Source organism: Mus musculus, chromosome 15 (genome assembly GCF_000001635.26).
Source record: "Mus musculus strain C57BL/6J chromosome 15, GRCm38.p6 C57BL/6J".
Lineage (NCBI taxonomy): Eukaryota > Metazoa > Chordata > Mammalia > Rodentia > Muridae > Mus > Mus musculus.
The window spans coordinates 94,420,977-94,437,376 of NC_000081.6; the positions used below are offsets into that span (position 1 = coordinate 94,420,977).

At 43.4% G+C, this 16,400-nt stretch overlaps 1 protein-coding gene across 2 annotated transcripts in view; it reads right to left on the reverse strand.

The window, feature by feature from the left end:
* Nucleotides 1-11,098, reverse strand: part of Adamts20 (a disintegrin-like and metallopeptidase (reprolysin type) with thrombospondin type 1 motif, 20) — a 163,761-nt gene extending 152,663 nt beyond the window's left edge. For both annotated transcript variants that reach the window (XR_001781518.1, XM_006520863.3), the window contains exon 1: nucleotides 11,053-11,098. Coding sequence is in view for 1 of the 2 variants with exons in the window: in XM_006520863.3 (XP_006520926.1) it covers nucleotides 11,053-11,056 (4 nt within the window). In the remaining variant the exon portion in view is untranslated. The remainder of the gene's footprint in view (nucleotides 1-11,052) is intronic.
* Nucleotides 11,099-16,400: the final 5,302 nt, after the last annotated feature.

The window sequence follows — 16,400 nt, forward strand, 5'->3', positions numbered from 1 at the left end:
ATTCTAAAATGCACACCACCACCCCTACCACCCCCATCTATCTTCCTTTCTCCTGTTTCAAACTAGAGAATCCTGCTTAAATATTTCTGAGACACATTACCAAGCTCACTCTTAAAATCAAAGAGCTTTAGGCAGAAGGGAGGGGGCGGGGACACTCAGGATGGAAAGGAGATCAGGAATTAAAAAACGTGGAAGAGAAGCAAATTGAAACTCTCCTCCACCACAAACAGATTTGAAAGCTGAATTATTCAAGGCGGCAAATTTTCTGGATTCCAGCTTTGTGCAGCAGGAATTGGAAACAGATAACAGGGGCATTGTCTTACCCTGCCAGCCTCGGTAGCCACCACAGAGCACCCTGATTCCACCAGTCTCTACTGCCAACCAGCAGGAACTTTGCATGGGAAGTAGCTGAGGGGTCTCTCGGCTGCTTTTGTGCGGTGTGTTAAGGACACACGGTCAGGTTTCTCCAGCCCTACATATCCATCCATATCGAGTGCTTTACCTAATTTTTGGTGTGATAATATATTATTAGATAAAATCGTTTAGCTCTCTCTCTATATTTTTTCCACAGAAGGTCACAATTGGACATGTGAAAAATTGAATATATCAAGATAGGTTGTTTTATGGAAACTCGTGAGATTCCTATCATTTTTCTCCAGCTTGCAATCTTTAAACTTGGATTGTGCAGATTTACAATAGAGTCATAAAAATGGTAGGCTCTCTCCAACTCCGTAGTCTTTTCCTCCTGAGTCAATGTCGTCTAAACAGTGCACTTTAAAAGCAATTGGTTTTATCACAACTTTGAATTAAAACTCTCTTCTCTTTCCCTTCAGACAATCATAAGGGAGGGAGGGAGGGAGAGAGGGAGGGAGGGAGGGAGGGAGGGAGGGAGGGAGGGAGGGAGGGAGAGAGGGAGGGAGGGAGTCTGAGTATATAAGAGAGTATATGTGAGAATGTGTGTGTGTGAGTGAGAGTTGTGTTTGTGTGAAACTGTGTTTGTGTGTGAGTGTTGTGACACAATGTGTGTATGAGAGTGTATGCGTGCACATGTGAGTGCATTTGTGAATGTGTGTGTGTGTGTGTGTGTGTGTGTGTGTGTGTGTGTGTGTGTGTGTGTGTGTTTTACCCCTTATTAAGCAGGACGATCTAATCAGGCCTTTTCTTCCCTCAAGTCCTGCCTGTATTCTTGAAGGAGGCCTACGCGGGAATCCCGCATGGGGCTACATTTCTCCTTTCCAGCTCCTTTCTGGAAAGCTGCAGCCAAACTTAGGGGATCCAGAAGAAAAGAAGAGATGGGTAACTCTGGGAGGACAGGCCTAACAGAGGCTAAGCGAAGAGATTCACAGATGAGCTTTCTTTAGCTTCTAGTGATGGGGTCATGACAAAGGCAGAGTAGCTCTAGTACGCAGGCGCAGACTTGCACCCTCCCGTCCCTCCTCGTGGGGTCTCCACGCAACAGGGCTGATAAGGGACTCAGAGCACCAACAGACAGGTAAAAGTCCATACCTCCTCCTCAGATGCTGATGTTGATATGCACCCCGGATGCCTATTTAGACGTCAGCTAACTGAAATGCTGGCTGCAAGCTTCCAGACAGTGTATGGCTAATAAAATAAGTTTGGAGAACTCAAATCACCGCTGTATCTCTCGGCTAAAATTACACACAGATGCTGCTCAGCGCCTGTATTAACTTGTAACTGCGAACAAATTATAAGGTTTTAAGATCACAGAAACGTTTTTGAAGTTGAAAATAACCACCATTACAGACAAAATAACCTGTCACTTCTTTTGGAGTTCGGGGAAATAAAATGCTGTTAGGAAAAGAAAACAACCTGTCTTCATGCTGGAACATATAGCCTTGCCTCCTCCTGTGCTTTAAGGGGCTTAAGGCAGACAGGCAACAAGGGACTGTGTATGTAAGTCTATCTTCTCTCTTAAAACATTTCAAATTGGCAAGATGGCATGCCTGGCCTATCATGTGTTAATTTCGTTGTAAAAGCAAAAGCCGCTTTATTTCCGGTGTACCAAATATATTAATTTTTTAAAGCATCCAAAATATAAGAAAGAGAGAGATCTGATTTGTTTCATGAAATAAGTGGCAAGGCTGTGCATTTTTAACCTGTTTTGTTCTTCTTGTCTTGTTTCCCTCTGTCGAGACAAACGATACACTGAGTCTAGCATCCATGTTTGATAAATAAAACCCCCATCTTTTGATACAGTATGCTGGGTTCAGAAAGTCTGTAGTAGATTATTGGGACAATAATGAAATTCAGAGAGTTGAGTTCTAATAAACTCTAATAATTTTATCCCATAATCCTGGCACTATTGGTTTAATCATGAAGAATAAGTAAAACATATAAAATCTGAGAGTTGCTCGAGATGTGTGGCATATTCATTCTCAGAGGGGAAACCGTTCTCTTGAGGTTTCACCTCTGCAGCTGTGTTCTAGAGTCTAAACATCATTGAAATTAATTGCCCCCAAGGTTCAACTCAAGTCTTTCCTTTGAAGGGCAGGCTGAAGGTATGTTTTTTGAGCCTAATTACTCTGCCACTTCAAACGCGCTCCTTCCGCTGAGTGGGTGGAGCAGAGCCATCTGCTTGGAGGTTCAGAATCTCGCACATCTCTCCTCCCCGCATTCCCGGTCCTTCATCCCGAAGGCCAGGTCACTCTGCCTTTTATTTGGCCTGCTCCATCCTTCCTCACACTTCCTCACAAAGAGCAAAAACTTCTCCAAAAGGAACTAAGCCACTGCACCGTGTCAGGTATACAAATGTCAGAACCCATAGCATGCAGATGCTGAAGACTGTGGAGTTTGCGTCAAACAGTAAAAATGAGAAAGAGAATTTTAAATATTGGTGAGTACAGTACAGAAACCAGTATATTTCAAGAAATGTCTAAGTGCGAAGTACCTTTTGACAGTGAGGATTGACACACCTCATTATTTACCACAATGTTCTCATTCGGTTTTGCCACCATGTTCCTGGTATGAGTGATTTTGGAGGACTTGGGACGACATTACTTGATCTAAACGCCATAATGCCCAGGCTTGACTGTGTGTTCTCATAACTCTTTGTACCTTGAGCCATTCATATAAAGGACCCATCCCATTTGTGACCCCAGCACTTTGTCACTGCCGGTCCTTACTCTGTATGGACAGTCTCAGTCTGCTACATGTTGCTGTAATCAAATGCCTGGGACTAGATCATTTACATGGGAAGAGATTTATCTTGGCCCACGGTTAGGGACATCCAAGAGCCTGGCACTAGTACCTTTTTGTCCTCTGATGAGGAACTTCTGTCAGCAAGTGAAGAGAACCGGATGCACATTGAGAAAGAGGACAAAGGTAACAAGACAATTTTAACAGTGATTCTCAACCTTCCTAACGCTGCGACCCTTTAATACAGTTCCTCATGTCATGGTGACCCCCGCCCCCCATCACAAAATTATTTTGTTGCAACCTCACAACTGTAATTTTGCTACTGCTATGAATCGTAATGTAAATATCTGATATGGAGGATAGCTGATATGTGACCCCCCCAAAGAGGTCGCACCCCATGGGTTGGGAGCTGTCCCAGTCTCACCAGAACTGCATTGATTTTTTTAAACAATAGCTACTTTCTTTTTCTTTCTTTTTTATTTACTTTATAACATGATTGCATCTTTTCCTCCCTCATCTCCTCCCTGATCCTACCTTTCACCTTCCTTCCTCCCCATCCTCCTGTCCTCTCTTCTCCTAAGAGGGGTAGAGGCCTCCCATGGATTTCAACCCACCTTGGTGTATCAAGTGCATCTTCTTCAATTGAGGCTAGACAAGACAGCACAGTTGTAGGAAAGGGATTCAAAGGCAGGCAATAGAGTGAGAGATAGCCCCTGTTCCTGCTGTTAGGATCCCACATGGAGACCGAGATGCGCAATTGTTACACATATGCCAAGGGCCTAGGTCTGTCCCATGCATGCTCTCTGGTTAGCGATTCCGTCTCTTCGAGCCCCTATGAACCCAGGTTAGTTGATTCTGAATGTTCTCTTATTCTGTTCTTGACCTCTCTGGCTCCATCAATCCTTCCTCCCTTTTCCCACAAGATTCCCCAAGCTCTGCCTAATGTAGGTCTCTGCATCTGTCTCCATCAGTTACTTGGGTGAAACCTCTCAGATGACAGCTATGCTAGGCTCCTGTCTACAAGTATAGCAGAATAACATTAATAGTGTCAGGGATTGGCTTTCTCTCTCGGCACGGGTCTCAAGCTGGGCCAGTCATTGGTTGACTGTTCCCTCAATTTCTGATCCATCTTTAACCTTGCATATCTTGTACTTAGGACAAGCTGTGGGTCTAAGTTCTTGTGACTGGGTTGATGTCTCAGTCTCTCTATTGGAAGTCTTTTCTGGTTATAAGAGATGGTTGTTTCAAGTTCCATATCCCCCATTGCTAGGAGTATTAGCTAGAGTCAACCTCATAAATTCTTGGGAGTTTTCCATTCTAGGTTTCTAGCTCCTCCCAGAGATGCCGCCCCCCCCATCTAGTTGTCTCTCCCAGTGCCCTCTCTCTTCAACACCCCCCATTTGATCCCTCCTAATCCCATCCTGAGCCCCTCCCCCACCCAGTTCCCTCCCTCCATCTGTTCCCTGGTGTCTATTCTATTTAGTCTTCTCAGTTGACCTCCATTGGGCACTCCCTATTGTTTAGCTTCTTTGGGTCTGTGGATTGTAGCATAGTTATTCTGTACTTTGTGGCTAATATCCACTTATAAGTGAGTGCACACCAGGTTTGTCTTTCTAGGTCTGGGTTACCTCACTTGGAATGATATTTTCTAGTTCCATCCATTTTCCTGCCAATTTCATGATGTCCTTGTTTTTAATAGCTGACTAGTATTTTATTATGTAAGTGTACCACATTTGCTTTATCCATTCTTCAGTCTGCGCTGATTTTTATTTTAATGAGAACAATGATGCAATCAGCATGCCAACACTGTAACATTGAAGATGAAGCCTTGTGTGCATTTTTTTTCAGGGTAAGGAGTATGGATTCTAGAAGGCTCTGGTTTCAACTAGAGACACCAACGTTCTGGAGATGTGTCTCATCTTTCTCACAGCAGTGTGATAAAAATAGCGAAGCCAAAGGGCTGGAGAGGTGGCACAGTAGTTAGGAACACTTGCTGCTCTTGTAGAAGAACCTGGTTTAGTCTAGCATCCACATGGTAGATCATAACCATTCATAACTCGGATCTGATGTCCCCTTCTGACCTCCAAAGGCACAAGGCACACACATGGTGCACAGACTTACAGACAGCCAAAGCACTCATACAGTTAAAATGAAATAAATAGATCTTGAAAGGAAGGAAGGAAAGAAGGTAAACAGGAAGGAAAAAAGGAATACAGGAAAGAAAGAAGGAAGACAGGAAGGAAGACATGAAAGAAGGATGACAGGAAGAAAGGAAAATAGGAATACAGAAAAGGAAGGCAGAAGGATAGAAGGAAGGTAAACAGGAAGGAAGGAAGGAAAGAAGGAAGGAAGGAAGGAAGGAAGGAAGGAAGGAAGGAAGGAAGGAAGGGAAAAAAAGGAAGGAAGGAAGGAAGGAAGGAAGGAAGGAAGGAAGGAAGGAAAAAAAGGAAGAAAATAGGAAGGAAAGAAGGAAGGAAGGCAGTCCAGTCAAACAACCACTGCGATTTTCTTTTAACATAAAGTCTAAGTCATGATGTTAAATGCAAGGAGGTAGTTTTGAGGTTAACATGGTTACAAACCAGGAAAAAAAAAAAACATTTTCTGCTTCCATTTTGGTACTTTGGGTTTTCTTTCATTATTTCAAGAACCTTATGTTTAAATCATGGACTTGAAATCAAAAGTGTGTTAAATTCCTTTCTGAGGACATCAGCTGATGAGTTGTGAAGATCACAACCACATCAATAGGCTACAGGCAGATATATCAGGTAGATAAATGATGAGGACAGACAGTCCAGTCATCCCTTCATGCAACCAACATTTGCTATATAACTGTCACATGATAGATAGATAGATAGATAGATAGATAGATAGATAGACAGACAGATACTACACTAAGCAATGAGGACACAGAGATGAATGTCCCACACTCCCTGTCTTGTCAAAGACAATTAATTAATTGAACAGATTCTAACAGATGTGGTGGTACACAGACTACAATGAGCAGAGCTTGGTATTGTTCCCTCATCTCTCCATCCTCTCTTCTGTCTCCTGCCAGTGATAAAGGATAACACCCTCAGGACTCCATCCCTTGGTGCTGGTAGAGATGTTCAAACCATTCAACCCAGTTCCCAAGAGACTTGACACCACAATAAACCCCAAGGGCAATGCCTCTTCTCACTCAGGACTTCCCAGGCTGCTCTGCCTTTCCCAGAAAGTCCCATTATATGCATAATAAATCTCCTTAAACCACTTTTTAATACATTTTTTAAATATTTATATTATTTATTTTTAATGTTTATAATATTTATTATTTATATTAATGTTTATAATATTTAAATATTCCATTTAAATATTTATAATATTTATTTATTTTATACATGTGAGCACACTGTAGCTGTCTTCAGACACACCAAAGAGGGCATCGGATCCTATAACAGTTGGTTGTGAGCCACCATGTGGTTGCTGGGAATTGAACTCGGGACCTCTGGAAGAGTAGTCAGTGCTCTTAACCACTGAGCCATCTCTCCAGGCCTCATTAACACCATTTTGCTACATGTGTGTGGCATCACCAGGCCTGATACCAAACTAACTACAGCCAGGTGCTAACTGACTTCCAAAGGTCAACACAGAACACACCCAGTGAGCATGACTTCCTGATATCCGTGCCTTGGTGTGATCCTATCCACTAGAATTGGGCTGAGCTGGGAACTCATAGAATGCAGAAATAGTGATGGTCTATCCCCACAGATTAGATTGCCATAAAGATGCTGGCTTCTTTCTGGCACAACTCTTACTATTCTCTTTCTCATGCTCATGGAAATCAGACACTATGTTGAAGGGACCCGGCAAAGAGACCCACAGAAAGAGGAACTGAGAAAGGCCCGTGCTCAATTAACAGCCAGAGAAACAGATGTTCCATCTCCATCCACTGTGTGAAGCCGAATCCTGCCAACATCACTGAGATTTCCAGTAAATCTCTCAGTGAAGCCTTGATGCGACCATTTTTTTAACGAATACCACGGCCTTATAAGAAGGGACTGTGGCTCAGAGGGCCCAGGTAACATGTGAGTGGAATCTGGATCCAGACAGATGAAAACAGTTTCGTATTTTGAGGCCCTACGTGGTAGGGTTAATCTACTGAGCATCAGTAGGTAACCAGTACGATACAGTGTAGCAGTGATGGAGATACAGAAAGATGGTATAGTCCTTTAGGACAAAGAGGAAAAATTAACCCAGCAGTGACATGCTGAGGGAGACATAGAGCTCTCAGAAAACCAGCAGATTAATGGGTGTGGAGATGCTTAAGACAGTTAAATGTTGCTGGACTAGGGAGCCTCCAGATGATTTGTGGACAAAGAGTTCAAAGAGATGCTTCGATGCAGAATCTGAGAGTACCTTGGAGGTCACACTATGGAGGACGTTAGGGGAAGGATTTTCGACAGAATAACAGCATTGTCACCCCTGTGAAACTCGAGCCAGTCTGAATTAAAAATTCAGACAAGACCGCGGGATCTGGGTGTCAAGAAATGTCTTGGTAAATGGTAAAATCTCTAAAAAGGCTTACTGGAGAGTCTGTGACAGAGAGATGGTTCTAAGCTCAGCACTGCACCATCTGCCCATCTGCCCATTTCCCAGTCGTTAGAGATGGTTGTCTGGGCTCCACGCAGACGCAAGCAAACCCTCCTAACAGCAAGACAAGAAACAGAGGGACAAGTTCACAGTATTCCCATGGAATCTGAGATGCTGAAGCAATATCATCCAGAAAGCAGCAGAGCCCAAGCTGGCAGGACTCATGGTACTGGCTGCTTTGCTGGGACATTGGCACCTCAAGCCTTGGACACCAGCACTGGGGTCAGTGCCCGGGAAGGACTCTGGGCCTTTCAGTAAAAGGCCTTATTTTTCACTTTGCAAAGAACAAGAAACAAGAAATATGGTAGACAAGGGGAAAGAGAGAGACAGGGACAGAGACACAGACAGACAGACAGACAGACAGACAGACAGACAGACAGAGAGAGACAATTTCAGGCCACACGTGAAACAACATCATCCAATCACCGCCTCATCCAGGTTCTTGTGTTTGGAGAATAATTACAAGATCTAGGAGTTCCTCCAATCAGGATGAGAAGAATAGAAGAAGAAAAGGGAGAAACAGATGCACAGGAAATGAGAGGGGGGTGGGGGAATACAAAAACAGAGGCAGAGAGAAGGAGGAGGAGAAGAGAGGGAGAGGGTGGAGGCTGAAAGAAAAACCATTGCAGTTAATATACATTGTTTCAGAACTGTTTAGTCAAGTGTGCAGCTTCTTCAGGCACACTCCCTATACGTAATGTTCCTCACATACTAGACTGCCATGTTCATTAGTTTATCTAATTAGCTAATACCGATACATGACTAGGACCCAAAGCCCACTCATCGTTTCCATTCCTTTCATACTTGTATAGTACCCATCCAAACGACCACACAGCCCTTGCTCTACCTCCTTAAGGTGATTTTGGGCTGTGACATTGTCTCAGATCTTTTTTTTTTTTCTTGATAACTTTGATCATTTCCGTGCATTCTGAAGATGTATAATGCAGGATTCTATTTCATTTGAAATAGTCTGACTTTACCCACATGACCAGACAGAGTTAGAGTTTTGAGAAACCTAAGTACTATTCTCATGTCAATACTATATCCATCTTTATCTCCACGTTTTTCTGGGCTAGGCAATGTGAAGATTATGAAGGCAATGTTTTAAATTTCCACTTTGGAAGGAGTTACTACTATGGAGGAAATAAAGATTATGGTAAGGAAACCGTGCTTGCTGTCTGGGCAACCCGAAGACTCAGACAAGAAAATGCAGAGAGGCAAGCTGAGGCCACAACGATGTGAAGACAACAGAAAGGAAAAATGAAAGGATGTGCTGGCGACTTAAAGATGGCCTAAGCCGCAACCAGTTGTATCTGGCTTTGAGAAATCTGTGCATGTGACTAAGAAGAAATGATTAAACATACAAAAGATCTGGAGCGAGCAAAGTGAGCAAAATGCTAAAGCCCGGGGGGGGGGGGGGGGTGGAAGAAACGATTGAAATGTGCTGTGCAGTCAGCTGAGGCGGACGGATGTGAGCACAGGCTTGACCGGGGCGACTTCTGTGCGAGGCTCCGTGAAGTCACGACTCAGGAGATTAAAGGGAACCCCAAAAGCATAAAAATAACGGAATCTAGAAACCCGAACGCCTGCATGAAGAGGAGATAGAACGATCAGAGAACAAAGCTACCTAGAGTTGAAGATCTGTAGCAATGTGTGAGAGACCGGTATGTTTATCGGCTGGAAGCAACCAGCGAAGGAAGAATGGAAACCGTCTCACGGCAGCTGGAGAGATGAGAAGATGAGCAGTCGTAGTTATGCCTGGTATTTATTCTACATGCAGGGAGGAGCTACGATGCATTGTTTCCCTTAAATTTAGTATTCCTGAAAGGTAGGTGGTGAAGTCTTCCCCATTTTCTGGATCAAAATCTAAGCCACTGGAGCACAGGAAGTCAGGATTCTCATCCCGGACTGCTTGAGCCCCGCTAGCACATTTGCCACCTTCCAGTCCTCGTTAAGGCCTGGGTGGCAGACTGCAGCAGCAGAAGGGGATGAGGGGAGCAGCGAGTGTGGGTGGCACACAAAGGGTTGCATAACAAATATTTGTAGGATGAAAGAAAACTCGCAGAGCAGAGATATGGATATGTAGCCATAGGGCAGGAAGTTGCTGCAGGTCACGCTAGTTACGTCACCAGCCATGAATGCGCTCAGTGTTCTTCAGTAACAGTGGTCCCGCTTGTTGTGTTCTATTACAGCTCAGCACTTCACCTCTTTCTTCTTGTGTCTCTGGATCCCAGTCCCTCGGCAAGGGATCCCTTGGATGCCTGGAGCTAGAACTGGAAAGCACTTTGGGAGTTTCCAAGGCAAGGAGAACACAGAGCTCAATGAAAATTTGAAAGCCAACTGCAACTCAAGAATCCCTAAATAGGTCCAGCAGAAGCAGGCTTGGGAATCCAAGAGCTTGGAGCCAGGAATGTGAAATCCTAGGAACCAGGGTCAGAGCAGAGCCCAGAAAAATGATCTTCACAGATGGTCTGCGCTGAGTCCTACTTTTAGCTCGTCGGTCATGGTGATGAATGGCCAGACTGGCCAGGCTTAAGGGTTGTGAGAGGTCAGTTGTCTCCAGGTAGTGACTATTCTGCCGGCAGAAGCTATGGGATTTTTTCCAACATTATGCCCACAGTATCTGGCACGGGGAATATGTTTTTAAAAGATTGGCTCCAATAAGAGCAATTGCTATTTACAAATTTAAACAGAAATCTTTTTGGAGTGTTAGTAACTATCACATTATAAGACATTTGGGCATGAACATGACAATTTGAATTTAATCACACAAACATAAGCTACAAGACACTTGGAGTCGCATCGTGTAAACTATGCTGGTATACCAGTGAATGTTATCAACACGTATACAATCCCAACCAGGGTGATTAACAATTATACTCACAAGGGAGTGGTGTGACTCATGCATTGGTTAATCATTCCTACTAATTACAGGCAGCCAGACTGCCAGAAACCTCTTTTACTGAATACATAGGCAACTCAGGTAACCTCTTTTGTCTTTCAGCTTCTTCAAGATGTCCAGATTTGATCAGAGAAATAGCATAACCCATCTCAGAAAAACAAAGTAGCCACGAACGACTACATTTTATAAACTTGTGGGATTAACGCACTGCCTTATAGAAGGTCATTGGCTCTCCCTCTGGGACGGAACTGAACTTCCCACAGGTGAACCAGAGTGACAGTCTGGTGTCAAGTAGGGATGGATGAGGATGCCCTAGAACCCAAACAGCTAACACGGAAGTCCCAAGAATAAACTAAACACCTCACCCATCTCTCATGGTCTACAATGTTGCAGCTCAGGGCACCTGCAGAAAACTCAATCCTCTGTCTGTCAGTGCAGGACTCCAACACACTGCAAGAAAACACAAGCAAAGCTGCAAGCCTTTTGTTTTCCTGACCTACCTTTTCTTTTTTTGACTGACCATTAGATTAGGAACAAATGCTCACAATTCCACGGTGCTGGTCAGTGCTTGGCTCCTGCCCCAGGTTATGACTTCGAGCTGCCCACCAGGGACTGTAAAGGTGGCTCAACAGTTAAGACCACTACCTGTTCTAATTTACAGAGGGTCGGGGTTCAGTTCCCATATTGTGGCTCACAACCAACCAGTAACTCTGATTCCAGGGTGCTGAATGCCTTCTGCTGACCTCGGCAGGCATCAGGCACTTGCAGAGAGTACATACATATATGCAGGCAAAACGTGTATAAAATAAAAATAATATTTTAAAAACCCCTTCATACTAGGTTGTCCTGTGACCAGTTATAATGTGGAATCCTAAGGAAAATATTCAGAGAAATACCATTTCAGATTAGCTGAACTGACGCACTATAAATTTCCTTATAAAGCAATGCCACCTTCTGTCTAATGTGTACGTAGCTCATTCATATTCACCCCATACAGATCATCCCCTCTCTTCTCACACACCGTCCTGGGTTATTGGAAAACACACCATCCTCCACACTTAAAAGCAGGCCCTGCTCCACAGTTTGTCTCTGTATATCCTCCCATGGGTATTTTGTTTCCCATTCTAAGAGTACCGAAGTATCCATACTTTGGCCTTCCTTCTTCTTGAACTTCATTTGGTCTGTGAGTTGTATCTTGGGTATTCCGAGCTTTTGGGCTAATATCCAGTTATCAGAGAGTATGTACCATGTGTGTTCTTTTGTCTTTTTAGAATGGGGAACAAAATATCCATGGGAGGAGATACAGAGACAAAGTGTGGAGCAGAGACTGAAGGAAAGACCATCCAGAGACTGCCCCACCTGAGGATCCATCCCATATACAGTCATCAAACCCAGACACTATTGTGGATGCAAACAAGTGCTTGCTGACAGGAGCTTGATTTAGCTGTCTCCTTAGAGGCTCTGCCAGTGCCTGACAAATACCAGAGGTTGGCTCTCAGCCAACCATTGGACATTGGACTGAGCACAAGGTCCCCAATGGAGGAGTTAGAGAAAGAACTAAAGGAACTGAAGGAGCTTGCAGCTCCCATGGGAGGAACAACAATAAGAACCAACCAGTATCCCCAGGGCTCCTGGGGCCTAAACCACCAACCAAAAAGTACGCATGGAGGGACCCATGGTTCCAGCCACATATGTAGCAGAGGATGGCCTTGTTGGACATCAATGGGAGGAGAGGCCCTTGGTCCTGAGAAGGCTCAATGTCCCAGTGTAGGGGAATTCCAGGACAGGGTAGTGGGAGTAGGTGGGTTGGTAAGCAGGGAGAGGGGGAATGGGAAATCAGGAAAGGGGATAATATGTGAAATATAAATAAAGAAAATATAATAATAATAATAATAATAATAATAATAATAATAATAAAAGAGCAGGCCCTGATATGCCTCTCTTTAGATGTTTAGCACCATGCAGTATGGCAGCCAGACACTGTGCTCCAAGTAACCAAGCTCAGAAGACCTCCTTTACTTCCAACCAATCAGAAGAACTCTGGAATAACTGTCACTGACCCTTTATGAATCATCTATAGTACTAGAGAAGCCAGGCAGATTGCTTGCTCTATCACCCAGCCTCCATTACCAGTCTCTGCCTTCTCTCGCTCACCTGTTCCCTGAAGGACTCTGCCGGTGGAGCATACACCCTTTCAGGAAGAAAACTCCCTCCTGCACATGTCACTTGGTCCCAACAGAAAAAAGCGCCTCTCAACACATTCTCGAGACTGGCTAAATGAACCTTAAACCACTCTTAGGATGTCAAAATGAAGTCAAATTCCTCCATGAAATATAATCTGGTTCTTTTGTTCCCTTTTCCCTAAGCAAGATATGAAACCACACCATGACTGGATTTCTGTTGTGGTCTACACCTGGGTCACCTAGAAGCAATATTTGAGCAAAGTTCCTTCTCTCACACCTAAACACTCAATGGCTTTGGGTACTTGTCTGCTCTATACCAACTCAGCAGGAAAGAGGAGAGAATTCTCTATCTCCAGAATGTAGGGGAGTATCTAGAGATTGTTTATTACTTAATAGAAGCTTTTGTGTTTATATGCATGTTTTGAGACTGGGTGTATTCTACTCTGTATGTAGCCAAGGATGATCTTGAATTCCTGGTCCTTGTGCCTTTGCCTCCTAAATTATGGGATTATACCTGGAAGCCTTGGCTTTCAAGCTCATTGCTGATCTATGGTTTTCTCCACGCACGAGAAGCCAGTATTTATCTTACCCTTGGTTAACTCTTGCTTGTGACTCCAGTTGCCTCCACCACTAACTCCCATCTGTCCCATCTGGGAAAGGACAGCGTCACCTCTGGAGACAGAGAGCTGTGAGTAACTTGGAAAGAATCCCAAGTGGACGGAGTAGAAAGTTCAAGTAGTCATTCCATACCCAGCTAACATACCTCTTCACAGAGGGTGTGCTGTGTTGTTGAACACAGCATGTGAAATGAGAGACTAGTACTCAAAGGAAGACTTGCTATGGTTTTCTTGGCACCCAAAATAGGCTTTTGTCATTGCTTGGGATGCTATCGAAACAGGAATGAGTTGGATACCCTCTAAAAAACAAAACTTTTTCCTCTCACAGTACTAGGGGTTGAGAAGTTCTAAATGACATTCCTGGTGAATTCAGTCCCTGGTGAATGCCTGCTTTCTTGTTCATTAGTGCTACTTTTGACTGTGTCTTCACATAGTCAGAAAGGGAAGACAGTTCTTGGGGCCTCTTTACAGAAAAGGACTAATCTCACTTATGAAGACCCCATCCTCGTGCATGGATTTATCACTTCCCACCTTCACTTCTTAATGCTGCCACCTTGGTATTAGAGTGGCAACACTTACCAGACAGAAATTATCATCATCATTATCATCGTCATCTGCATGAGATTCATCTCAGTCATGTATATGAACAAACATATACACACGTGTGTGTGTGAATGCATATTCTTAGCCATCATGGGTCATATCCACCCCGCATACACACAAATAGCTGTGCTTCCATGTTGTATCCTGACCCTACCAACTAGGTAGAATATGAAATACCATGGGAGAGCAAGGAAAAATACAATGAAATAATAAATTCCTATAAATTAACTGTAGCCAAGCCTCTCTTATACTCCAGTCTGGTCCCACGCACAGATATATGCTGGTGTTGTAATCTGTAATCAACTGCTCTTGGCCTTTAGTCATACTGCAGTACAATGTAGAATGTGGAAGGGCAGTAAGTTATGACACATCTCCGATTTCTCGTGAGAACAGATGGAGTGTATTGTCTGTTTTCACCTTCCTTAAAGCTGCTAAGTCATAGCATGTGTGCGTTTTACTGAAATATATTATGTCGGAACAATGTTAATTTTTTTCCTGCCATTCTCTATTCCCCAGATGCACTTTTTATTGTTTTCCTAAATAAAGAGATTTAAATCCTAGAGGAGGAATCTCCGCACTCCCATGCTCTTCTCATTTAGCAGAATAATACAAGCAATAAATCATTTGATTCGTTTGTTCTGGTGCATTCTCTCATCTGCCCCGTACTCACTGAATAATTACTGAACTCCTACTGTGTACCAGCTGTTGTTCTAGACTCTGCAGAAACAGAAACAAGCCTGGCTTTTTAGTCTGATAGACCTGTTAAGGTGACTATCAGGGTGTTTTACCAATGACTACACTGTATGACCAGAAACAAACACAAAGGACTATATGGTAAGACAAGAAAAAAAAAAATTCTACGTAAGACAAAGGAGAAATTAGGCAATGTAACACTATGGAGGTGATATTTCCACTGAATGTTAAGAGATAAATAAATAGAGGAAATTGATAAATGTGGGGGGAAACTGAGCAGTGACAGAGAAAGTGAGTCTCTGGTAATCTTGGGTAAGGCAAGAGGAGCTCTGAGATGGGCACATCAGACCCAGAAAGAGACAAGCGGAGGATGTGGGTGAATGACCTGGAATGCATTCGGAAGGGTTAGTTTACTGTTTCCAACCAGTCTGTAGGATATGGATAAGGTCTAATGATGGCTATTGACAATGATTCAGAATTTAAAAAAAAAAGAAAGCAACTCATGCAGGGCCAAGAATAAACTGAGATTCTGTAGCAAGATCATTACATCAGGGCAAGGCAGTGGCATATACCTGAAACATGAAACCTTTCCTTTGTAGCTGATATGACAGACTGCATCACCTAATGTGCAGCAATGTGCGCTTTACAAGGAGGAGCATCTGCGTAGGTAGGATGTAAATAAGAGACTCTGGATTTCAAAGAGGCAGAGCGAGAACTGGCAGAAGAGAGAGGAGCAAAGCGAATTCGAATACATCTCAGGTTAGAACTGTTCACATCCAATGGCTACAATCTATTACAATGTAGTCTAATTGTTACCCGATCTCTTGGGGGCCCAGCCAGGTATGCTTGAAAAGAAATGTCTGCACTCTCCAAACAGAAAGCCTCCACTGCTCCAGTAGGCCAGGAATGAAGAGATTACGGTATGTCCTTAATACCCAGGTAGCTTTCCATTTCCCCAACCTTAAAATGAAGTGGGAGGGGAAGATCTAGGTCTTCCAGATACAGATGCTGAAGCCCTAGTAGTAGCATTCTCTCATTTATTGACCTATTCCAACAATACTTGGCTTCTTATCCATGCCAGATGCTGGGGATACTTTTGAACCTACACCAGTAGATAAAACCATCAAAGTCCTTACTTTCCTGGAAGTTCTAGATTCACAAGAGAAAACAAGAAACCAAGAAACCAATGAAAACTTTTTTACTGACAACACAACTATGCCATCTACACATCATCATAGGCGGCTAATATATGTAAATGTTGAAGAGCCTGGCTTTGTATTTCATGGTCTGTGTATAGATGGATAAATAATGTAGAATGTGCTTTTCAAATAGTGCCTAGTTGGGTATTGGTTTTTACAATCCACTGCTTGTAGATATTTGATACACTGCTCTTTGTAGATCATCCATGGAAATCAGGCAGATTATCTTCATAAATGTAATTATAATCTGGATATCATAGAAAGAATATTAACGTTAGGAGATGCTATTTACCTGGCCCTTTCTTAGGGTAACTACCACAAGGGAAAAGAAAACAGGTGATATTTTCCATGACTAGAAAAGCAAGGAAGGCTCACATCTAGAGCAATGATCCTCTACCTTCCTAATGCTGCAATCCTT